The sequence below is a fragment of the Electrophorus electricus genome, chromosome 16, assembly GCF_013358815.1.
Source record: "Electrophorus electricus isolate fEleEle1 chromosome 16, fEleEle1.pri, whole genome shotgun sequence".
NCBI classification, from domain to species: domain Eukaryota; kingdom Metazoa; phylum Chordata; class Actinopteri; order Gymnotiformes; family Gymnotidae; genus Electrophorus; species Electrophorus electricus.
Window position 1 is genome coordinate 12,281,483 of NC_049550.1, and position 22,188 is coordinate 12,303,670.

Consider the following 22,188-nt stretch of genomic DNA (forward strand, 5'->3'; position numbering starts at 1 on the left):
GCTCGAGTTGCCTTTTATTGCCCATATGTGCGATTAAGATGTTCGTGACCACGACGTCCCTGCTCTCGCAGTGGCCACGGTCTAACGGGAATGACGTGAAAGTACCGAGGCGAGGTTATGTACATTTTCGGTATTCTGACGACTATCCGGTATGAAAATGTAGAGCGTTGTGCAAGCGATGATTGAGTCATAACGGATCTGGATCACGACTCACCGGTCGTGTTTAAAAGGTTGGGATCTGGCGTGAGCATTTAATACTGAATATTTTATGTTCACACAACGCCAGCTGTCCACACAGCGCCAGAAGTTCTCGTCTATTCTTCTTCATCCATCTGAAAAACACATTTACATATATAAGTCTAGTTAGTTTTAGGTGAGCGATCTGCGATGGTAATATGTGAATGGTTTTAATAACTACATATGGACAGTTTTGATGTTTGTCATTGTGGCATGGGAAAGTGACACGACATCTATTGCTTTTTTCATCTACATTGTACAGTGTGAGCTCATAGGTTTTGCAGTGTTTCAGGTCAGCGTATGTATGTGCGACAGAAAGAGAGGTAGAGCATCTGGCTGCGTCTGGTAAATGTGTTGGGCGTACTGGTGAGCATCCAAAGATTCCACACTGCCTGTGGTGACTGCATGGAAACTTCGGAGCGAGTTCACAATGGGAGAACGTCCACATAAATCCCCGTTCAAAAAAATAAAAGAGCCACTTAAATAAATTACAAGTGCAAGTGCGCACTGCCTTAATGCTTGAAAAGCGATGACACAGTAACCGAGGCTTTCATGCCCGGTGTGCCAGACTGCCAATCTTCATCAGACATTTCATTAGCAGACGTGTATGAATGCACCAATTGGCGGCCAGCGTCATTTGAAAATCTATGGTCACTTCAGCGGTTAACAGTCCCAGGTCAGCACTGTACAGTTTTATTTCCCCTGAATGCATGTAATTCATTAGACATCAAGCCTTTAAAAGTAATACAGCTACCTGATCTAGAAGCACATTCCCCAAGTCATTTTATTTAATGCAATTTACACAGTTAAAACTGATTCTGGACCAGCACTTCCAACCCCCTTTGAGGTTTGGCGCATACATGCCCTGGTGGATTTGTTCAGTTGCCTGTGGTTTAAAAAGGCATGGTGATTATCAGTTTATCCTTCCCTCTCTGGGGTAAAGAGAAGTCAAATAGATGAGGAAAGTATGGGTTTGTTACTGAGAGCGGACCAGCTGGGAGAGATGAGGTGGTAATGCACAGTAAGGTCTCTGTGGTATCTCTCTCTATCTTTTCCTCACTCTCTCGCTCTCTGTTTCTCTCTCCATCTCTCTTAGCCCTTTCTTCTCCCGTTCTCGTATTATGAGTACGGTTTAAGAACTTCTCTGAAGGGAGGGGAACTATAGAAAGTGTGTGTGGGAAAGCAGCACCTGGTCAAGTAATGTGCACAAAGACACACACACACCAACACACTCTCACAGCAAACAGAAGCAGAAGTCCCTCACAGCTCTGGGAGCTGAACTCACTTTATCCTCAATGATTTTTTGCCTAGCACACACTTGCAGATGCATTCCTTTTGTTCAAATGGACTGCACAATATTTTTGTCCAACACACTTGTCTTATGAAAGGGTTACATTAGAATGGAAACTTAAAAGCCCCAAATGTGCAGTGCGTGGTGTCACCTAGACTGTCTTTTAAGGGCTGCAGGTCTGACGTGTCCCTGCGCTGTTGAATGACACAGACTGGCTTAACACCCCAGACAGTCACCCCGGGGAGCCTAGATTAGACTCTCTCTTTCTCTCTCTCTCTCCTTCTCTCTTTATTTTCTCTCTTTGGACTAGACACATAGTAAAAAAAAAAAAAAAAAAAAAAAATCATTTAAAAAAAGACTTTAAAAAGAATTCATGACTACAGCCTGTTAGAAAAACAATTTCTGACTGGAATATTCCAGTCAAAAAAAAATTCCAGTCAAAATGTCAAGTAAAAATGTTTTTTGTCAGGTACAGCACTTAAGCTTCCATACCTCTGATATTTCTGGGGATGAACTTATTTGTAAATGCAAGGCATCAATAACATTTTCTTGATAAGGCCGCTGATACCCCAGCCAAGTATGGCCACATATTCTGACAAGGTACTGACAGAACCGAGCTCAAGGCAGTGGCAGGACTAGAACTATTTACATAGCTTTGAAACGGATATGGTCACACTGCAAGATGTGCCACGCTTATGCTGGAGGCAGTGAATCAACAATGACAGTGTAGGTTGGGATGATGTCATGCTAACTAACGATGCTTATTTTCATTCTTTGTTAGCTGGATCAATACCGCCTCGGCTGGCCCTTTAACGGGCTGCCTAGGTGAGAATGGTTCAGTTGCTGGTGAGGGGTGAATGAGGGAGAGAGCAGGTGGAGAGAGACAGAGGGAGGGAGAGAGAGGGGAGAAAGAGAGAGAGAGAGAGGGGAGAAAGAGAGAGAGGCGTTTCCTGTGCTCTGGAGTCTTCCTCGGAGAAGCTGGAGGAAGGCCTGAGGATTGACTGAGGTGAGAGGATCAGACAGAGCCGCGACAGGAAACGCCGCTGGACAGTAACAGGAGTCATTCAGGGTGCAGCGGGGTCCTACGGCACGGGGCCTGCACACGGGCCAAACTCCTCTTTGCAGCGGCACTGGAAGGTGACGGCAGCGAATGTCTGGCTGTGCAGAACAGAAGCGCGCCGGCAAAGCCACATACACGTGTGCACATACCGTGGGTACACAAATTGGCCAGGGCACATAAATACACACCCAGAGGGAGAAGAGGGGACATGAATGCACACATGCACAGCACCTGCTGACAAAGGCCGTTAGCCGCACGCTCCGCATGACCAACAGAGGACGTTTGCAGTGTTGACATATTACTTGTTGCCAGGGGCAGTGGAAACACAGGATAAGGGTAGATCTTTTAGGCGGGAGGCCCTGTTCATCAGAGCCAGTTATTACAGCAGGGCCGGGTATGTGTGCGCGCGTGTGCTTGCAGATTGCTAATAGTAATCCTTGTCATTTTAAGAAATGATTTGTCCTGTCTAGCCGTCTCTCTTTGCAGCTATCTCTTCCTCTCAGTTTTACCCATTAGTGCTACACCAACGGAAGCCAGTAATCCCAGCTCTTCCCAACAGTCAGCACCAAATCCAAACCTGACTGTGGAAGGAAGAGCCAAGAAAAATCCTGCTAACTGCAGGATAAATCCTTTTCAGTGGAAGAAATATCTTACCAGACTAGACTGGGCAGAAGGAAAACCATCAAATTATGGGTCAGCTCTGGGGGAAAAGGTGGTGTTAAATTATACATCGTTACTGGAAATAGCTCACACTGGAAAATATTTAAATATTTAAAGATTCCGCTCCTGCACCACCTTCTGCTGGTGCTGTAAATCTATTTTCAACCTGTTTATTTTTTATTTCTTGGTACATAATTCCTGTCTCATTCCTGTGTGTGTGTGTGTGTGTGTGTGTGTGTGTGTGTGTGTGTGCGCACACCTGAAGCTCTAGGTGAGGCTATGTGAGATATCTTTCTCAAATGATGGGAACACAACCATCTGTAGTGTGTTGACACTAGTTCTGTAACCTGGCTCCAAATTCACTGGTTAATGATTGCACCTGGTCCTACATCCCTCTGGGGTACAGATGGATATCAGTAGTACAGGTTTACCAATTCAGATTTACCTCAATGCAAAAGGTTAGCAGCAGTGGGCTAGTGGAGCTCAGGGGTTAACACACTTGACTTGTAATCAGATGGTTAACAGTTCAAGTCCCATCACTGTGGAGTTACCTCTGTTGGGCCCCTTAACCAGCAATTGCTCATGTTGTACTCAGATGCAATTGCAAGTACTTTTGGATAAAACCATCAGCTAAATGCCATAAAATAGGAAAATTAGTATTGGAGGAATTACTGAGTACTCAGGAACATTGTAGCACAGAATTGGACCCTGGACCGATAGAATAAACTTACCTGATCTGATGAATCCTGTTTTCCTTTTTCATCATGTGGACAGTCAAGTGTGTGTGTGTGTGTGTGTGTGTCTTACCCGAAGAGACACCAGGTTGCACTATGGGAAGAAGGCAAGCTGGCAGAGGCCATGTGATGCTCTGGGCAATGTTCGCCTGGGAAGCCATGAGTTCTGGCATACCAGTGGATGTTACATTGACATGTACCGCATACCTAAACATTCTTGCAGCCCAAGTAAACCCCTTTATGGTAACAGTGTTCCCTAATGGGAGTGGCCTCTTTCAACAAGATAATACACCGCAAAAACTGTTCAGGAATGGTTTGAGGAGTATGATAATGATTTAAAACTGTTCAGGAATGGTTTGAGGAATATGATAATGATTTAAAACTGTTCAGGAATGGTTCGAGGAATATGATAATGATTTAAAACTGTTCAGGAATGGTTTGTGGAATATGATAATGATTTAAAACTGTTCAGAAATGGTTTGAGGAATATGATAATGATTTAAAACTGTTCAGGAATGGTTTGAGGAATATGATAATGATTTAAAACTGTTCACTTGGCCTCCAAATTCCCGAGATCCCAATCTGATTGAGCAACAAACATCCACTACAATTTTGTAGTGAATCTGATTACAATCTGGTTAGTGGCGGTTAGAGTCCTGTTGTGTACTTCACCGCATGAAAGTTTAATGAACAGGCATTCTGTCCTGACCACTCAGGATTTCTCTATGAGTGGGTGTGTGAGAGGGAGAAACCCTGGCCAGTGTGTTTGTGGTGTGTGTGTGTGTGTGTGTGTGTGTGTGTGTGTGTGCACTTCACCATCTTTACTGAAGCACTTCAGCATCTTTACCATTGCTTCCATTGGACTGAACAGCTGCTAACAGACAACTAGCTACAAAAGATGAGAGAGAGAGAGAGAGAGAGAGAGAGAGAGAGAGAGAGAGAGAGAGAGAGAGAGAGAGAGAGAGAGAGAGAGAGAGAGAGAACCAGAAAGACAGAGTGAAACAGAAAGAGAGAGTGAAACAGAGAGAGAGAGAGAAACAGAGGGACAGAGAAACAGAGAGAGAGTATGAGCAAGAAGAGTGAGTGGGTAGGTCCATTACAAAAGGCACTTTACTCTATAAAAACATAAATTTCTCCAACAACAACAGCAAGCAATCACAACATAAACCAAAACGCAAACACCATCACTATGTGAGCATTAGCCCAAGTTTACAAGGCTGTAGCTTTTTCACCCTTCAGATTGTCATAGTGGGTGTGGCTGTGTGTGGGGGTGGGGCATGCAGTTCTCTCTCTTGCATATATGTGGCTTTAGCATTTAGCTATGAAGTGAATCCAAAAAGCTATTCTTCCTCTTCTCATCTTTCTCACTCCCACTCCCTTAGTCTCCCCCTGTCTCACATCCTCCTATAAGACTCTTTTTCTCTCTCAGGTGAAAAGAACACAAGATTTTATTTACATTTTTATTTGATTTTTAAACAGCTCTTTCAGTTGTATACTTATGTTCATATTGTCTTTCCATTCAGTCCCTTCACTCAGCATTTTGGCTGAACGGTGGTGTGGATACATTCCACAGGTTTTATACGTTACTTGTCCCTGCTAGATTTGTTAGGTTCATATTCTCTAAGTAGCTCCATTTTAAAATGGCCTTTCACTGAAAGAAAGTCTCACTTTGCTTTGAAGGTCTAATATTACTGATCAAATTACACAAGAGGTATATGTGTGAGTGTGAGACTGAGTCTAGGGACTCCTGCATCCACTCATCTTCACAGGAGGTCATTTATCTTTATGGTGGCTTCCCTACTCTGCCCCATCCCTTCATCTCTCCACTCTATCCTTTCATCTCTCCACTTTATCCCTTCATCTCCAGTCTATCCCTTCATCTCCACTCTATCCCTTCATCTCTCCACTCTGTTTGTCCCTCTGTCTCTCTACTACTTCCTGATTCTTCCGTGCAGCCTTCCTGTCGTTCCCTGCCTGTTCATACACACTCCTCTCACTAGGTTAAGAATAGATATGAAGCTCCACATGCTGATCGATCCTTCTCTGGTTTTCTTCCAGCACCTCTTCTTTCTAGTTCACTTCTGAAGTAGGAACCGCCAAATGTTTCTTTCAAAGGACACCTTTTGTCATACTATGCAAGGTTTTCGCACGTCGGAAGTCAAAGAAACGTTGTGTATGTGTAGGTCTATCCGCTTCGCTGACTTGGTAATACCAACACTGTTAAATCAACAGAAAATCAAAATAATAATTTGCAAGAAGCAAAATATCAGGCCAAGCGATCAGGGTTCTCAAACCACCAATTTTGTGCAGACAGTTAAAATAAGAACTATTCGGATCAACGTGGCCAATATTCTCTGTACATTGAGTCTGGCAGTTGGAACCTGCTAGGAGAGTGTTTCCTTGGAAATTTGTGAGGCAGGTCATGTAGGGAATTCTGGCGAATTTCTGATGCAGTTCTGATTAGCTGATGGTAGTAACTACATGCTACACCCACATGCTCAAATAATTCACCACTGGTGTAATGCCAGACTGGATTCATCAGTCAGAACAGGTGGAGCCTCATGAGACTGAGCCAAGTAAAAAAATTCTGCCATACACTATGCCCTTTTAGAAATGCGTATGTGTTTGTATTTCTCACCATCGCTCTGTGAAACTAAAGCTTTCTAAAAACAAAAGTGTGAGAGAGAGAGAAACACCCTTCTAAGGCGTTAGCCAAGAACCAGCCGAAAGGACAGAAATAGTTCCTCCTCTCCCTCACACGCTCCACACTCCCCCCTTCCTCCTTTTCACCAAGCATCCATCCATCCATCCATCTCCCCATCCATCCATCTCCCCATCTCCCCATCTCCCCATCGATCTTGCACTGCGCCTTCTCTGCCGGTGTATTCATAGGGTGATAATTACCAGCCAGACTGAGAGAGAGAGAGAGAGAGAGAGTGAGTGTGAGGGAGAGAGAGAGAGAGAGAGAGAGAGAGAGAGAGAGAGAGAGAGAGTGAGTGTGAGGGGGTGAGAGAGAGAGAGAGAGAGAGAGAGAGGAAAGAAGGGAGCAAACCCTGTCACACACAAAAAGACTGAAAGAAAGGAAGAGAGCCATGTACCAAAAAAGAGGAGAAAGAATGGGGTTTCCCTCCTCTTGGGCTTTTTCTTTTTTCCAAAAATCATCTTCAGAAGGGAATGCTGATTCCGATTCAGCCTTTTCACGTGACAGAGCCACGTCACCATGGAATAATAAACGGATCTGGCTCCAAAAGATCAAAATGTTTTCTAATCCCACTCCCAAGAGACAGACCTGTAAAAAACTTGGTTGTGTGCATCTTGTAATGATCCAAATTTAACCCGAGGTAATAAAAGTGAACTGTGATCATTTGGTGGAATCATGTTTTGTAGTGACTCATAATGACCAAATAAGCTACCCAAATATAAGCCCCCTTACCCCCCATGGCCTACAGACACAGAAGCACACACAGGTTCACTTTTTGTTGCCATATTTGTTGTCTGCCTTTGGGCGTCCCGACGCGGTGCCGCCTCTCTGCCTGGCAGAATGAGGACATCCCTGCATTCCTCTCCAGTCCCGTGAGACCATCTATGTCACATGACCCTGAGTCAGACGAAGGAGGAGAGCACTCCCAAAGCTATCAGAGGTTCCCACAGTAAAGGAGGGCATGAGATCCTGAGTTTTCCCAAGCGCTCCCTAGCTCCCCGCAGTAAAGGAGGGAGAGAGAGCATGAGTTTCCGAAGTGTTCCCTAGCACTCCACAGTGAAGGAAGGAGAAAGAGCATGGGTCTTCCCAGTCATACCATAGTGCTCCGCAATAAAGTAGGGAGAGAGAGTGTGGGTCTTCCCTGGCACTCCCATGTGGCTCCACTCCTCTGCTTTTCCATGTATTCAGAGGCTTGGAGCAGGAGCCGTGGAGCTTTCCGGCCGCTCGCATTCCTGCAAAGCATTGCACTATGTCAGGGAAGCTGGCGGAAGTTTGAGGGATGCCAGCTTGATGGATGTTGTTTAGATTTAACTTCTGTATTGTTTTCTTGACGTAATCACAAAAGACATAACATACACTTGTTCTCAATCTCAACCATCTGCTCTCAAACAACACATCATTTGGACTGACCTTTCCTCCAGAATTTATGGTCACTTGAATCATGAGACAAGATTCTCCTTCCTTTGGGTCTGCTTGAAATTATAGTATATTTAGTAGTCCTGTCATAACTGATCACACAGTTCAAAACTATTCAAATGTTCATAATATTTACATACACAACACACAAGAAAACATGTTCTATACCTGTCATTAGAGGTCAGTAGAGGGTTGTCACTAGACTATGGCCACAGCGCTTATTAACTCGACCTTTCTAGCTTGCTAGCGTGGCTGCTACAAAATCACTGGAAAATGAAAGAGTAATTGTAAGCTAAATCATCTTTTAAGTAATTAACATTCAAATACGTTTGAAAGAAATTTGACAGTCTTAGTATTTTTGTAGCAGATGGATGTCTGATAAAATCCCCCTCCCCTGTGTGTGTGACTGCACCAACAGACCAGCTCTCTTTCTCTGTCTCACTCTCTGTCTCTCCATGCCTGCATGTCCGGTACTCTCAACTGCCAAAACAGAGCACAACTTCGTTTTAGAGGAGGAAGAGAGCTGCCATACTGGTGTTTCCATGACGACTGTTGCCCAGGTCTCTTGCTACCATGACAGCTGTTCCCATGGAAAGAGTACTGACCTTAGAGCCTTAGTGCTCCTTATCCTCTCCCCTTCCACTTAACTTACAGAGGTCAAAGGTGGCTGCATGGATGCCACTCAGTGGTGTAGAGCCAGCTCTGTGGTTATGGCTTGAATTAATATGTAGATTAGCATGGCATGTCTTGAGAGAACTCACCACCTAGAGAATGCTAATACAGTGAAGTGTGTGCTGAATCCAGTCAGCATTTGGAGCGATTTCACACATTTGCAGCTTATGGTCTCACTGATGCTTTTGATTCATTGAAAATGCCTCAGTGTTAAGTCTTCACATTTTAGATACGCCTGTATTCTTTTCTGACCTGCACTTGATCTACTCATTTTCAAACTGCAAAAAAACAAAACAAAACACAGAAGTTCTCTTCAGGAAGGACACGGTCGCGAAGATGACTGGCACCAGCACACCTCACCCCGGAGGCTCCACGTCATGGTTTAATCCGCCCAACATAACAGTCTCCCGGGCCAAAAGCAGCAAAGCCAGTTCCGCGCTCCAGCTACCTGCGGCCGCAGTCTGCTGCGTCCTCTCGGAGGAGAAGCTTCGTGTGCGGGGGAGAGAGAAAGTGTGCTCCACACACCAGCCGGGGCGATGGTCGAGCGCACGACCCGCACTGCTGCTACACCTCCACGGAATTCGGGGTTGAGTTCGTTCAATTTGGCCTTTTGGGAACTCTAATGCGACAACATGGCAGTGCGCTACAAAAAGAGGTGACGTTTAAACTCGCCTTCATGGCCACAGGCACCCAGGTCTTGTGTGTCACGGATATGAAGTGCTGGCGAACGATTACATTACATTTTTGCTCATCAGACATGGGTTAAACTGCTAATACGGTACTTCTGTAGCATGTAGAAGATCCATAGAAGGTCCACAGACATCGTATACATTTTTATGATGCCAGTCCAAAGTTTATCTGTGGGAAAATATTTCAATAATGTTTGCTTGTTATTGTGGTCATTAGATGCAGTAGTGGCTTCTAGGTTGTCAATAACCTCTGTGGTAACAGGCTATTTCTCTGGGAAATGGTTTCTATAACATGGTATTTCTTTATACCTGACATTAGCCTTCTTTGGAGATTCATTAACTGTTTATTTCTTTCTCAGCAAAAGGAGAGTAAATTTTAAGCTCCAGTGACTTGGGGCTTTTGGTTCAGGCTTAGTTTGTTTGGAGTATATCTGATTATTTTGGGATTTGCTGCATAGCTGTTAACTGAACTCAAATCACTTCTCTTACATTCACAACTAGGGGTTGTTTGGAGGTGTACATACACAGAGACACACACACTACTTTCAACTGGTGCTACACTGATAGTTACTGGCTGGACTGTTTAGGGCAAAATGTCCCTTTTAGTGGTAAAATGTCCCTCTCTCTTTCTGTCTCTCTCACTCTCTCTGTCTGTCTTTTTCAGGACGCTCCATCAGCAGTTTGAGAGCTATAAGGAACAGGTAAAGAGGATAGGGGCAGAGACCAAACAGCAACAGACCACCCACAAGGACGATGCCCCGACCTGCGGGATCTGTCGCAAGACCAAGTTCGCCGATGGCTGTGGACACCTCTGCTCCTACTGCCAGACCAAGTTCTGTGCCCGCTGTGGAGGACGGGTGGCGCTGCGCTCCAACAACGTGAGCAACAGCTGCTGCAGCTCCTTTCTTAGATTCGTCCTTCTGAGCCTGTTCTCTGGTGCCAATGCCAGCCAACCACCCATCCGTTCACCTATTCATCCATCCATGCTTTCATCTGTACTTTCATGCTTTCAGTCTGTCCTTCACCTGTGCAGTCGCGCTCACACATGCTCATCTCAGTCTCTGGCTTGAGCCTTGTCTTTACACATTAATGGCCACATATTTACGCATTTTGCTATCTGTTGAGGACCGTTTTCAGGGGAAGCACTAAAGTAGATAGCTGTGTATCCTGATCATTTATGGCTAAAATGATAAATAAGTCAGATTAATCAACCAGAACCAGAAATGGAAGATGACACTGGTGCACCAGTTATATTTTATGTGACAAAGTGGAGACCGAAGGGAGTTCCATCTATCTGGAGATGTCATGTCAAATAAATTCATGTTATGTCATTCAGTGTTGCTTTTGAGAACAATTAGAAGCAGGGTCATACAATACAATGACTCAGCCGGTCCCAGAAGAGCCCACAAGCAGATGCTCTCTAGGGCTTCCTCGTCAGAGGTTCTTCAACGTTGCCTGTGCTTTTACATCAGCAGAGCGTCAGCTGGCGTAGCTTCCAGGATCGCGGCATGGGGGTGGCCTATTTTCGGCTCCTGCCTCACCCTGCTATTTCTAAAGAGGAGCCGCCTTCCCCCTCTCTTACTCCGCCCCTCGTTACTTAGACCTGCCTGAGAATGGAGTCCTCTCTCTGGACATGCTGAGCGCCAATCTGCCCCGGTTCCGTCCTGCCCATCTGGCATTGCTCCCCGTGGTCACACGCTTTATGACATCCAGTGTTCAATGACAAGAGTATGGCCAATCAGCCGTGACTATAAGTTCTCTTAGACCTGTTCGTTTTGTTGTATGGAGATAGGTGCTTTTTTATAGTGAAGTTTTTAGCTTGAGTTTAAATGACTACAGCTTTTATTTTTTTGAGGAGATATCTGAGTATAGTCCCATAGTTTCTCTCCTGCAAGGGAAAGATCATGTGTGGGTATGTGTGCATGTGTAAAAGAACTGTGTGTGCGCACCTGTATGTTCATGTCCATGTAGTCACAGATCATACCTCTAGAAAGCAGTACTTTGTAAACTAGTATATTTTTCAATTTTAGCCACACCTGACTCTATACTGTCCTTTCTTACTGATCTGAGATCTGTTCGCATGGTCTCTCACCACTTTCCTCCTTAAACAAATCTGACTATGGATCAGCATTTAAGCATCTCGAAGTGCTAGTGGAGTGGAATAACTGGATTAGAGGATGGATTTTTCTTTTTAGTCCATAAATGCACTTTCTCTCCCATCGACATTCATCACTCCAGCAGGATCCTCTGGTATTGGCAGCTGCAGTACCCACCAACTATGGAAAGTGGCTTGTTTATTCACTCTTTTGGTATATAGCGAAATAAGGTAGACTCAATTACATCTACAAACTCTGTATTATTCGTTTGGAAATGAAGCTTAGAAGGACTCAGCGAAGATTTTTTTAATCTACCTGGAGGTCATTACAATTTATAGATGAAATCTGACACCCGAGTGCAATTTTAATGAGTTTATGAATGTGTAGTGTTTCCAACATGCGATACAGGATACAGAGATGCATCAGCAACCTTCAGGTTTCCTGCTGACCTTTAATTTCCTGCAGACATTACAATGAGACATTACCAAATGCACATTGCCAGAACGTATTAACAAACAGACATTACCGAACACACTTACTGCATTTAGCTGACACTTTTATCCAAAGCAACTTACAATTATGACTAAGCACAACTTGAGTAACTGAGGCTTGAGGGCCTTGCTCAGGGGCCCAACAGCAGCAACTTGCTAGTGGTGCGGCTTGAACCAGCAACCATCCAATTACAAGTCAAGTACCTTAACCACTGAGCTACCGCTGCCCTCGCATCACCCAGCACACCTTACCAGACTCACACTGAGTGGTAGCAACTCAAACTACCATCCTGTCAGGCTGCACTGTTGTTGTTTTGTCTTGATACCATTTTTGACATGTATAATGCATACATGTGTGCTGCTGCTCTCTTCATGACCATGTTATACATGTTCCTCGTTGGACATTGTTTATGTATGAAATAACTCCCTTCTTGTTTATGTTATTTGACAAGCTGAGGGTCTGACTGAATTTGTCTGTTTTAACACAGAGGAAGACACTTTTTCTGTACTAACACTCCCCTCCTTCTCTCCCTCCCCTCTCCTCCATAACTTTCCCTCTCCTCTCTCTTTCTCTTCCTCTCTCTCACATGCAATGTCTCCATTTCTCACCGTTTATTTTCGATTTCCAATTTCACACCTCCCTCTATCCCTCCCTCCCTCTATCCCCTTTTTCCTCGCCTCTCCTGTTTGCTTGTCTCTCACTCCTCTGCTTCCTGGACTGCATGGCTCAAGGAGGATAAAGTGGTTAGCATTTTCCCCCTGGATTTTCTACCTCTGTGTGATAATGTGGTTATTGTAAAGATATGAGTGTGTTGTATCTGTGCTTGCTCTTGGAGTGTGTGTGTGTGTGTGTGTGTGTGTGTGTGTGTGTGTGTGTGTGTGTGAGAGAGAGAGAGAGAGAGAGAGAGAGAAAGACAGAGAGAGAGAGAGAGAGAGAGAGAGTGCTTGCTCTTGGTGTGTGCGTGCGTGCGTGTGTGTGTGTGTGTGTGTGTGTGTGTGTGTGTGAGAGAGAGAGAGAGAGAGAGTGCTTGCTCTTGGTGTGTGTGTGTGTGTGTGTGTGTGTGTGTGTGTGTGTGAGAGAGAGAGAGAGAGAGAGAGAGAGAGAGAGAGAGAGAGAGATCACAAGCTCAATATCTACCCAACCACCCATGGGCAGTGTATAGCAAATATACTAATCAGGTATTAATATAAGAATAATCCAAAATTCCTTGCGTGTTATAACTAATTTTGATCCTGTTGTTTGTCTCTTGCTCCTGCAAAGTGTCTCATAGGGAAGGACAGGGTAAGGAATTCTGGGTATTGCAGTTTCTGCATGGGGCACAGAGCCCTTGCTCACTACAATCAGGCTCACAGACAGTTAGCATGTGTCAGTGCCCCTCCCCCTCCTTGTGGTTGTGCATTTGTTCAAGGGTTGCCATGGAGATGTGGCAGCATTGCTATGGGGACTGCCACCCAGGGAGTGGTTGATGGGCAAGGGGTAGCATTCTGATTGGTCTAAATATCAATGTTGTCATAAATAGTTGGTTGCACTTTAGTTGGATGGGCTCTGAAGCTAAATGGATAAATGAGAAGCATGTAAAATTTGCTATATGCACTAATATCATGGTAGTAAACATATCACTGGATTATAAAGTCCCTTTCAAATAAAGTGCCACTAACAAAAGATGAGAATGTGCATGTTCGCTGCACTTGCCTGTGCCCTGGGACTGCAATGGGCATGTCACAGGGGTCAAGGGTCCGTGGTCAGTGGTTATGACATATGGTCTAGAGAGTTTCTCTATTAACCCTCTTAGTATCAGTGCAAACAATCGCATATAAGAACTTACCCTGCACTCCGATGGGCACTTGCGACTCTGTGTGCGTTTTTGCTCTGAATGTGCCTTTCCTAAATGTGTGCGTGTGTGGGTGGATGCGTGTGGGTGTGTACATGAAGCATCTGTGTTTTTTGTTAGATATCTCTATGTGCTGTATGTTCAGCGATGTCCTTTGAAGTACTGATGGTTAGTGTGCTAGGATTGCCCAGTGTCAAAACTCACATGCTAACTTCAAGGGTAATGAATCATCCAGTAGATACACTCCAACATCAGCTAGGTCTTTCAGCTTCCATGCCTGAGCTCAGGCTAGCTGCCCATTTAGTACCCGTCATCAGCAAGCCAAGCATATACGAATCATTAATGCCCAAACGTTTATCCTGTGCTTGAACTACATATGTCACATCCATTCGCTTTAGCAGGTAGTGTGTGTGAGTTAGAACACGGGTGATATCAGGGCCAACACCCTGGGGGCTCATTAGTGTTAGAATGTGGAGCCTGGTCAAACTGCTGCTTTGCCTAGGATCTGGTTGTAAGTCAGGTTGCTGGGTGGAGATGGGAACAGAACTTGTTGCCTGTGGCACCGCTAACTCCACTCACTGGGGGGTCTGGCTGGAGTTTCCATTTATCCAACCCTGCTCACAAGGTCTAAATGCTGACACAGGCAGTATGCGTAATAAACATTACATGATCCACCTACCCATTAGACTCTAGATGGATGATGCCAGAATGTAAGAGTGGGAGGGCATCATGAGGGGAAAAACCCCAGACTGATATTAGCCAGGAACATGATCTGTCAAAGCAGAGATATTGATATTGCTCCAGTTTTGGGTCACATTATATATGTACTTGGAGACTGATAATATTATGGGTATCTTTTATTAAAGTTTAAGAGTGACTATGACATAAAGAACACTATTAAGTTGCTATTTTAATGCGCAATAGGCCTTATTATACAAATATTTAGCCAAAGCTCTGTGATGCAATTCCAGTGTACTATTTCAGTGTAATTTGTAAGTTATGGTGTGGTATTGGGACTGTGTTAAACAACATTGATTATGAATCATCACTGCATTTTCTATAACGTTTTTTCCAACCAGTAATCTATGTCTCAGGCATAGAGACATTAATGTTGTTAGTCTATGGTAGCCACAGTAGTTGTAGCAGGGATGAAATTGTGCAGCCCTGCTGAATCTTCATGGAAAAATGTGTGTCTGTGTGTGTGTGTGTGTGTGTGTGTGTGTGTGTGTGTGCATGCTTGTCTTGAGAGAATGATTTAGAAGTCATGTGTCAGCAGATCTGTCAGGTTTCAGAGGTTGGAAGTTGTTTTTTACCTAACCTGTTTCCTCTCTGAAACCCTGAACTAGCATATTCACACCCTGAGCATCGTCACACAGCCTTCTCTCTCTCTCTCTCTCTCTCTCTCTCTATCTATCTATCTATCTGTCTCTCCCTCTTTCTCTCTCTCTCTCTCTCTCTCTCTCTCTTTCTCTGTTTTCCTCCCTTCTTTCTGTCACTTCTTGTCTGTCAGGCTTTCTCTTCATTTTTCTGCCATCATCTTTCACACATGCCTTCTTCTTCTTCCTCTCTCTCTCTAGTTACCATGGAGAACTGTATTCAGCTAAGTGGGGGGAGACTGGCACACTAACACAGAACAGAAGAGAGTATATTCTCTCACAGAAACACACACACACATTATATACATATAAATACACAATCACAAACATTCAGCTAATCAGCTGTATCACACTTCCTCATGGATGCACATCTCTCGTGGATGTACATACAAACACACACACATATATGCGTGCGTGTGTGTGTGTGCGCGTGCGTGTGTGTGTGTGTGCGTGTGTGTGTATGTATGTGTGTGTATGTGTGTGTGTGTACATGTGTGTGTGTGTGTGTGTGTGTACATGTGTGTGTGTGTGTGTGTGTGTGTGTGTACGTACGTGTGTGTGTGTGTGTGTGTGTGTGTGTGTGTGTGTGTGTGTGTGTGTACGTGTGTTTTATATATATAGATATATAAATTCCCCACTGGCCCTCTGCTAGAGCCCTTCTCCCAGTTTGGGGGTCATATCTGCTCGTGCTCTGATTACTACTGGAGCCACTGTTGCCTTCACCTTCCACACCTTTTCCAGCTCTTCTCTCTGACCTTTGGTATTTCTCCAGCTATTCCTGTTTCTTGTGCCTCCGTGCTGTCTTTCAGTCCAGCCTTTTCCAGCTATTGGTGCAATTCCACTTCCACCATTTGCCGACGGTATGTACCCTGCAGGGCTCCTCGGGTTTCATCCTGCTGTACTCCAGGATCTTGATTGTTTCATCCTGGGTAGTGCCTCTGAGTTCCCTCTTCTTGTAATCACCTGACCAGACTTCCAGTTTGAATGATATTCCAATGTTGTTGCTGTATGGAACCATAGATAAGTAAAGCTCACCCGGCCTTTCCTTGGTTCATAGGAGGGTTTAAACAATGATGGATAAAATCTGGATTTAGTAAATGTATTATTAAAACCGTAGCAAATTGTACAAATGCAATTCAGGCCCTTTTTTTAATAAAGAGGTGAGGGACGGATAAAAGAAATAAAATTTGCTACATGGGTAGTCTTGTTCTTTTCTTAGGTGCATGTTTGGGGTTCAGTCCCATTCAACTGCAGTCTCCCTTGTGTGCATGGGTCTAGGATCTCTCTCTCTCTCTCTCTCTCTCTCTCTCTCTCTCTCTCTCTCCCAAACGAAGTCTGCATACTGAACAGAAAGGACTCTGTTACATCTCACCCTCAAAGCGCAAAAGAAAGAACAATCAACAGCGCAATTAGCCTTTCCTGACATCCTCAGCAAGGCACTAGCATGACAATGAACATTCAAAAACATGAGCATGTTAGCCAACACGTAAATGCTACACCAAACAAACTCACTTCGGTGTATTTACATACACAGATATTATACATGGGTCTTTTCACAATTCTCCCCTTTGATTTTACCTTTCAGGGTTTAAAGGTCACATATGAAACAAAAGAATATACCTCGTTAGTATGACTTCTAACAATTTATTCTTGCTTAACACAAGAAGAAAAGTCTAAATACATGGCAGAATAAACACAAATGAAACCCCCAACTGGTTTTATTACATACAAAAACACTCAACCCAATATACTATGGGTAATCGTTTTATTATCTGTATTTTTCTAGCATGACCACATCCAAATATATCAGTGCTAATATCAAAGGCTAATCAGCTTTGTGGAAGGAAAACAGAAACTTTCCGAGGCTAGACGAGGTTATGGCTGTATACTACTTAAGCAAGGCCTTATGATAACTTTGGAGTAAGAGCTGTAAGCACTCTGCTCACACTTATGGCCTTATGCACTTTGCTATAAAACAACTCTTTAGTGCATTCACAAAAGGAAAATGTCGATGTGGAGTGTCTCTGTGCTCTCATCCATGAAGGGAGAAAAACAACGTGTTGAAAAATAAACTTGCTCACTGAACAGTGGGGACACAATCACTAAATTTAACCCATTACTTGCATGAGAAATGTAGTTTTTTGGTCTCAGTGGTGGTCACAGTAATGACCTTCCAGCAGCCTTTCAGGTAACTCACTTATTCTTATCTTGGTAGTCTGTCCAGTTTAGCCATGATCTTCAATCTCAAGTCAGCAGCTCTGATGTTGAGCTTGGCGGGTCATTGGGTCTCGGTTCCCAATTTCAGGTGTGGGGATGATAATGATGATGATGTTATCTCTCCTCTGTCCTGGCTCCCATATTTCCCACATCCGCTGCATATACACTCGCACGCCGGGGGTCTCTTGTGTGTTGGCATTCCAATAGTCCTTTATTCTCCATTCTTGCCCATCGATGTCTTGTTCCAGTAGTCCACATTTCATCAGATTGCCTTGGTCCTCCAGCATCTGACATGGTGTGACTCTCTTGTTTCAAGCTCTCATTGTTAGTCAGGTAGGCTGGTATCATTAAGGACCTTCCCTAAGGGATCACACTGGAGAAACCCCTGGTCAGGATTCGAACCCCCTCCACCTCATTTACAAAAGTCAGTGGTGTAACCTTTCTGTGTGCGTGTGTGTGTGTGTGTGTGTGTGCGTGTGTGTGTGTGTGTGTGTACGTACATTAGCTCATAGTTTCTATATTTCTGCTTTTTTCTGATTCATACATACAAACCTCCAAAGTACAGATCTGCTGACAGAGTTTGGCATCACCAGTAGTTACACGACACTACATATTAATGACCAAATCAGGACGGGTTGTATATGTAGTCCATGGTGTTGGCAACAGCAAGCTGAGTCTCGACACGCTAAAAAAGCTTTTGTCGTACATAAGGATATTTACTTTTTACAACTTAGTACAGTTGATGCTGGCTGCTGAAATGTTGTTTTAGATCTTCCTGATCTAACTAGTGCTGGCGCAGATCTCTGGCCCGGTGGAAGGATTCTTAAGTATCTGTTCAGAGCTGTGTCTGAGCGATATTCTTTCATTTTTTTTATTTCTAAACATTCATTTCTAGCCTGACAGGTGAATGTTTTATGTCAGATTCTAACACCAGCCGTGGGACCCTATGTACCCACCCTGTCTCTTCTATTTACATGTAACATATAACACGCTCCTGTTTAATCTTAGAGCACACTGATTGCCATCAGACATGCCTGGGGCAGCAGTTGGGACAGCATTGTTATGCCTGGCAGCCAGAATAACGGCTAGGAGTTAATGGTAGTGCTAGGAGGTGGGATTAGCACAGATTGCTAATCCTTCCAGGGAGAGTTTCTCTGGGTGCCTGACAGCTGCGGACCTCTGGACATCAGATTTACCTAAGATTACTGTGGAACACTGCCAACTATAGCCAATCTGGGCATCATGCTCGCTCTCTCTCTCTCTCTCTCTCTCTCTCTCTCTCTCTCTCTCTCTCTCTGTGCCACTTATGTTCTGCCCTAGAACCGACGCCTCGATTCACATTTTGAGCTGGGGTCTGTACTGAAAGGTTCACAAGCTTTTGATATGCGGATATGTGTTTGTTGCCCGCTTTTTTTTTTTTTTTAGAAAGTTTTTTGCTGAATTCAACAAAGCCATATGAAGACATTTTGACCATTTAAGAAGGTACCCATCTCCACCATGTGAGTACAGATCTTTGGGATCAACCCCATCCCACCATCCCCAGCTATCCTGCTCGTTAGCGCTCTTCCAATGAGAATAATGCTGACATCTTTTTGACAGAACATATGCTAATGCCAGGCAAAGCGAACCCTTCAACGTTGTTAGGTAACAAATTCTTTGCCATCATATTTGTAGTCAACGTTTTGCACAGCTTTGCCTAGTGATCCTCAAATAGATTCTTTTTTTAGAGCTTCTGTGAAACTGCATTTTTTGCAGCAGATACTGGCACCAGCATTCATAATTTACGTCTGATTTTCCTTAAGCTTAATGGATGATTGTGACATCACCGGTCTGTCAGGTAATGGCTGTTATGACTGGACAACATACCGCCACTCACTATTACAGCATCTTTAATACCTTTAATGCCTAAACCTATACAGTTCTGCCCTTGGGCCCCCAACCCTCAGTCTTTGTAACTACACATATTTCATATTAGTTTTCAATGTTAGTTACTAAATAAGAAATAATTATTAAATAATACGGAGACTTTAACCGAGGACTTTAAGACTGTTAATATCCAGTTGGTGTTGGAAACATTGGGTTGCAATTTGATTTTAGGTTTTACTATTGCTAGATATTAGGAAAGATAAGACAAGAACAAGAATATGTCTCTTTACTAAACTATTAGAGGCTGGTCTGTACTGGGATGTGGACCAACAGCCTTCGTGCAATAGGAGCAGATTTATTGACAATCTCAGAAGCTTGTAGAAGTCTAAAGTGGGATCAATTGATAGGACTTGTGTGCTCTAGGAGTCCTTAGTGGAACTGATAAGTTGGACCTCCATGTTTTTTAAGGCACCAAGGTGTTGAGGAGTCAGGAGCTGTTCGTGCGAGTTAGCAGCACCACCGGTCTGTTCAGGCATGGCTGGTCTTCGCAATGAATCCCCACCACAAAGATATAGACCGAGAAAGAGAGCAAAGCGGAACCCAGGCGGAGATGTTGGGAAGTCTCAGCCATCCATCTTATAAATGAACCACTGCAAAGCTCAATTAGAGCTGCAAACAACAGCAGGAGAGAGAAAAGAAAGAAGAGTAGAAAAAAAGAAAGGAACAGGGAGAGAGAGAGAGAGAGAGAGAGAGAGAGAGAAAGAGAGAGAGAGAGAGAACAGAGAGGGGTGAGAGCAGAGAGAGTGAGATAGTGAGAGAGAGAGAGAGAGAGAGAGGGGGAGAGAGAGAGAGAGAGGGATAGAGAGAGAGGGAGAGAGAGAGAGAGAGAGGGGGAGAGAGAGAGAGAGAGAGAGAGAGTGAGAGAGAGAGAGAGAGAGAGAGAGAGAGAGAGAGAGAGAGAGGACCTGAAGAAGAGCTTGAGAGGTATTGTTGCTGAATTGTGCATATGTCTGCGGGACTTTGTGTGTGTGTGTGTTAGTGCATGTGTGTTTCCCTGTGTGTGTGTGTGTGTTTGCGTTGTGCGTGTATAACAGTAATAGGCACAGTACTGCATCCAAACCTATCGCTTTTCAACACCATCTCTATGTCTCTCGGTAGGTGATGTGGGTATGCAACCTGTGCAGGAAGCAGCAGGAGATCCTCATTAAGTCAGGGGAATGGTTCTCATCAGGACCGAGGGCCAGGCCGCTAAGCCTGGGCGCCCCTGCTGTCCGTCCTGAGGCTGATGTGGGCAGGAAGCCACGCCCCAGGTCGCAGGCCCCAGCCGGCACCGACTCCACCACTCCTAGTAACGCCCAGCCACCCAGCAGTGGGCCTGTGGGACGGGCCAGGGTGGCGGGCACCATGCCGGCCTTACGAGCACGCAGCGAACCTCCACGAGAGAAGTACGCCCTCTAGAGGCCTGCGGCCCACACCAATCTATAATTACACAACGGCTTGTTTTTTTTAAGAGCTGAAGAGTCTGCGGTCACTTGATGTGTTGTGTCCTGCGACTGTATGTTTCAATCAGTCCTGCAACAAAATCCAGTTTTCATGCGGAGCAGTTTTTCCACGGGCTGAATAAGTGCAAGTTCCTTTAGTCGTAATCCGTTTTAAAAACTGAAAGGAACAAACAATTGTTGTTGCTCTTGCATTGATTATGGTGAGATTTGCTTTGGTTGCTTGTTTATTACCAATATTACCATGTATTGGTCATCAAAATCTGTTTATTTATTGTATTTAAAGATTAAATGTGTAAAAGTCGTTTATTGATGTGTTGCTATTATTCTGCTGTCATTAGGCTTGACTCCTGTCTTTCCCTACTGATTCAATAGGAAGAGGCCAGTGTCCCTACATGAGCAGAATGGCAAGGTTATTATCCGAGGTGATAGGAGGGTGGGACCAGGCAGGCAACCTTCTCAGGCTTCAGAGGACCAAGCCCCAGGCGGGAGGTGGGATGCCAAACGTCTGGAGAAAGGCCATTCGCACGAGTACATCCACCCTCAGAATGATCCTGCCCACTGTGACCAGAGGAGGAGGCAGGAAGAAGAGGAGCAGGAGCGCCAGCGTCGGGAAGAGGAGTACCAGGCGCGTTACCGCAGCGACCCCAACTTGGCACGCTACCCCGTCAAACCTCAGAAAGAGGAACAAGAGATGCGCATGCACGCCAAAGTTTCCAAAATGCGCCAGGAGCGTCACCACAGTGACCTGGCCATCAACGAAGTGGGACTAGCTCAAGATGGAGGCGAAGCCCCAGGTGGCCGGCTAAGCAGGAGAGCGGGGTCTGGAGATGATTGCAAAGCGCTTTTAGAAAACCACCGGGCATACTCTACAGACAGGACCGTGGGGGGGGGTGGCGCTGGCGGACACGGACCCGTTCAGAAACCTCGCATGGGCCCCACGGGCCCTCCAGACCTCAGGGGTGGACAGGACTGGAACTCCAAGGGCCACCTGGAGCCCAAGTCAATGGCATTACTGCACAAGACCAAACGGGAGAAGGCGGCGGAGAGCTTCCGGAAGGATTCCTCCCTCAGCTCTGACCAGTCGGAGTGTCTCCGGCCCCCTCCTCCCAGGGCTTACAGGCCCAAGCGAGGTCTCAACAAGAGGCAGATGTCCATTAGCAGCTCAGAGGAGGAGGGTGGGTCTACCCCTGAGTACACCAGCTGCGAAGATGTGGAGATTGAGAGCATGAGCGAAAAAGGTAGTGACCATTCTACTTAATCTTTCAAGACAGACTAAAGTTTTAAAGGATTAAAGCAGATTAAAGCAAGGATGCTTGACAAAGGGTTGTTTTTTGAGCTGTTTAGGATG

General features: G+C 44.9%; 1 protein-coding gene across 10 annotated transcripts in view; it reads left to right on the forward strand.

Moving 5' to 3' along the window:
• The window catches only part of rims1b (regulating synaptic membrane exocytosis 1b), a 56,403-nt gene that overhangs the window by 1,229 nt on the left and 32,986 nt on the right, over positions 1–22,188 (forward strand). For 7 of the 10 annotated variants that reach the window (XM_035534764.1, XM_035534771.1, XM_035534765.1 and 4 more), the window contains exons 2-5: positions 10,125–10,338; positions 13,309–13,329; positions 20,497–20,783; positions 21,213–22,078. In XM_035534764.1, coding sequence (XP_035390657.1) covers positions 10,125–10,338; positions 13,309–13,329; positions 20,497–20,783; positions 21,213–22,078 — 1,388 coding nt within the window. Of the gene's footprint in view, positions 1–9,257; positions 9,427–10,124; positions 10,339–12,779; positions 12,792–13,308; positions 13,330–20,496; positions 20,784–21,212; positions 22,079–22,188 lie in introns of those variants that run through there. The other 3 variants (XM_035534772.1, XM_035534766.1, XM_035534767.1) reach the window with 3 other exon arrangements.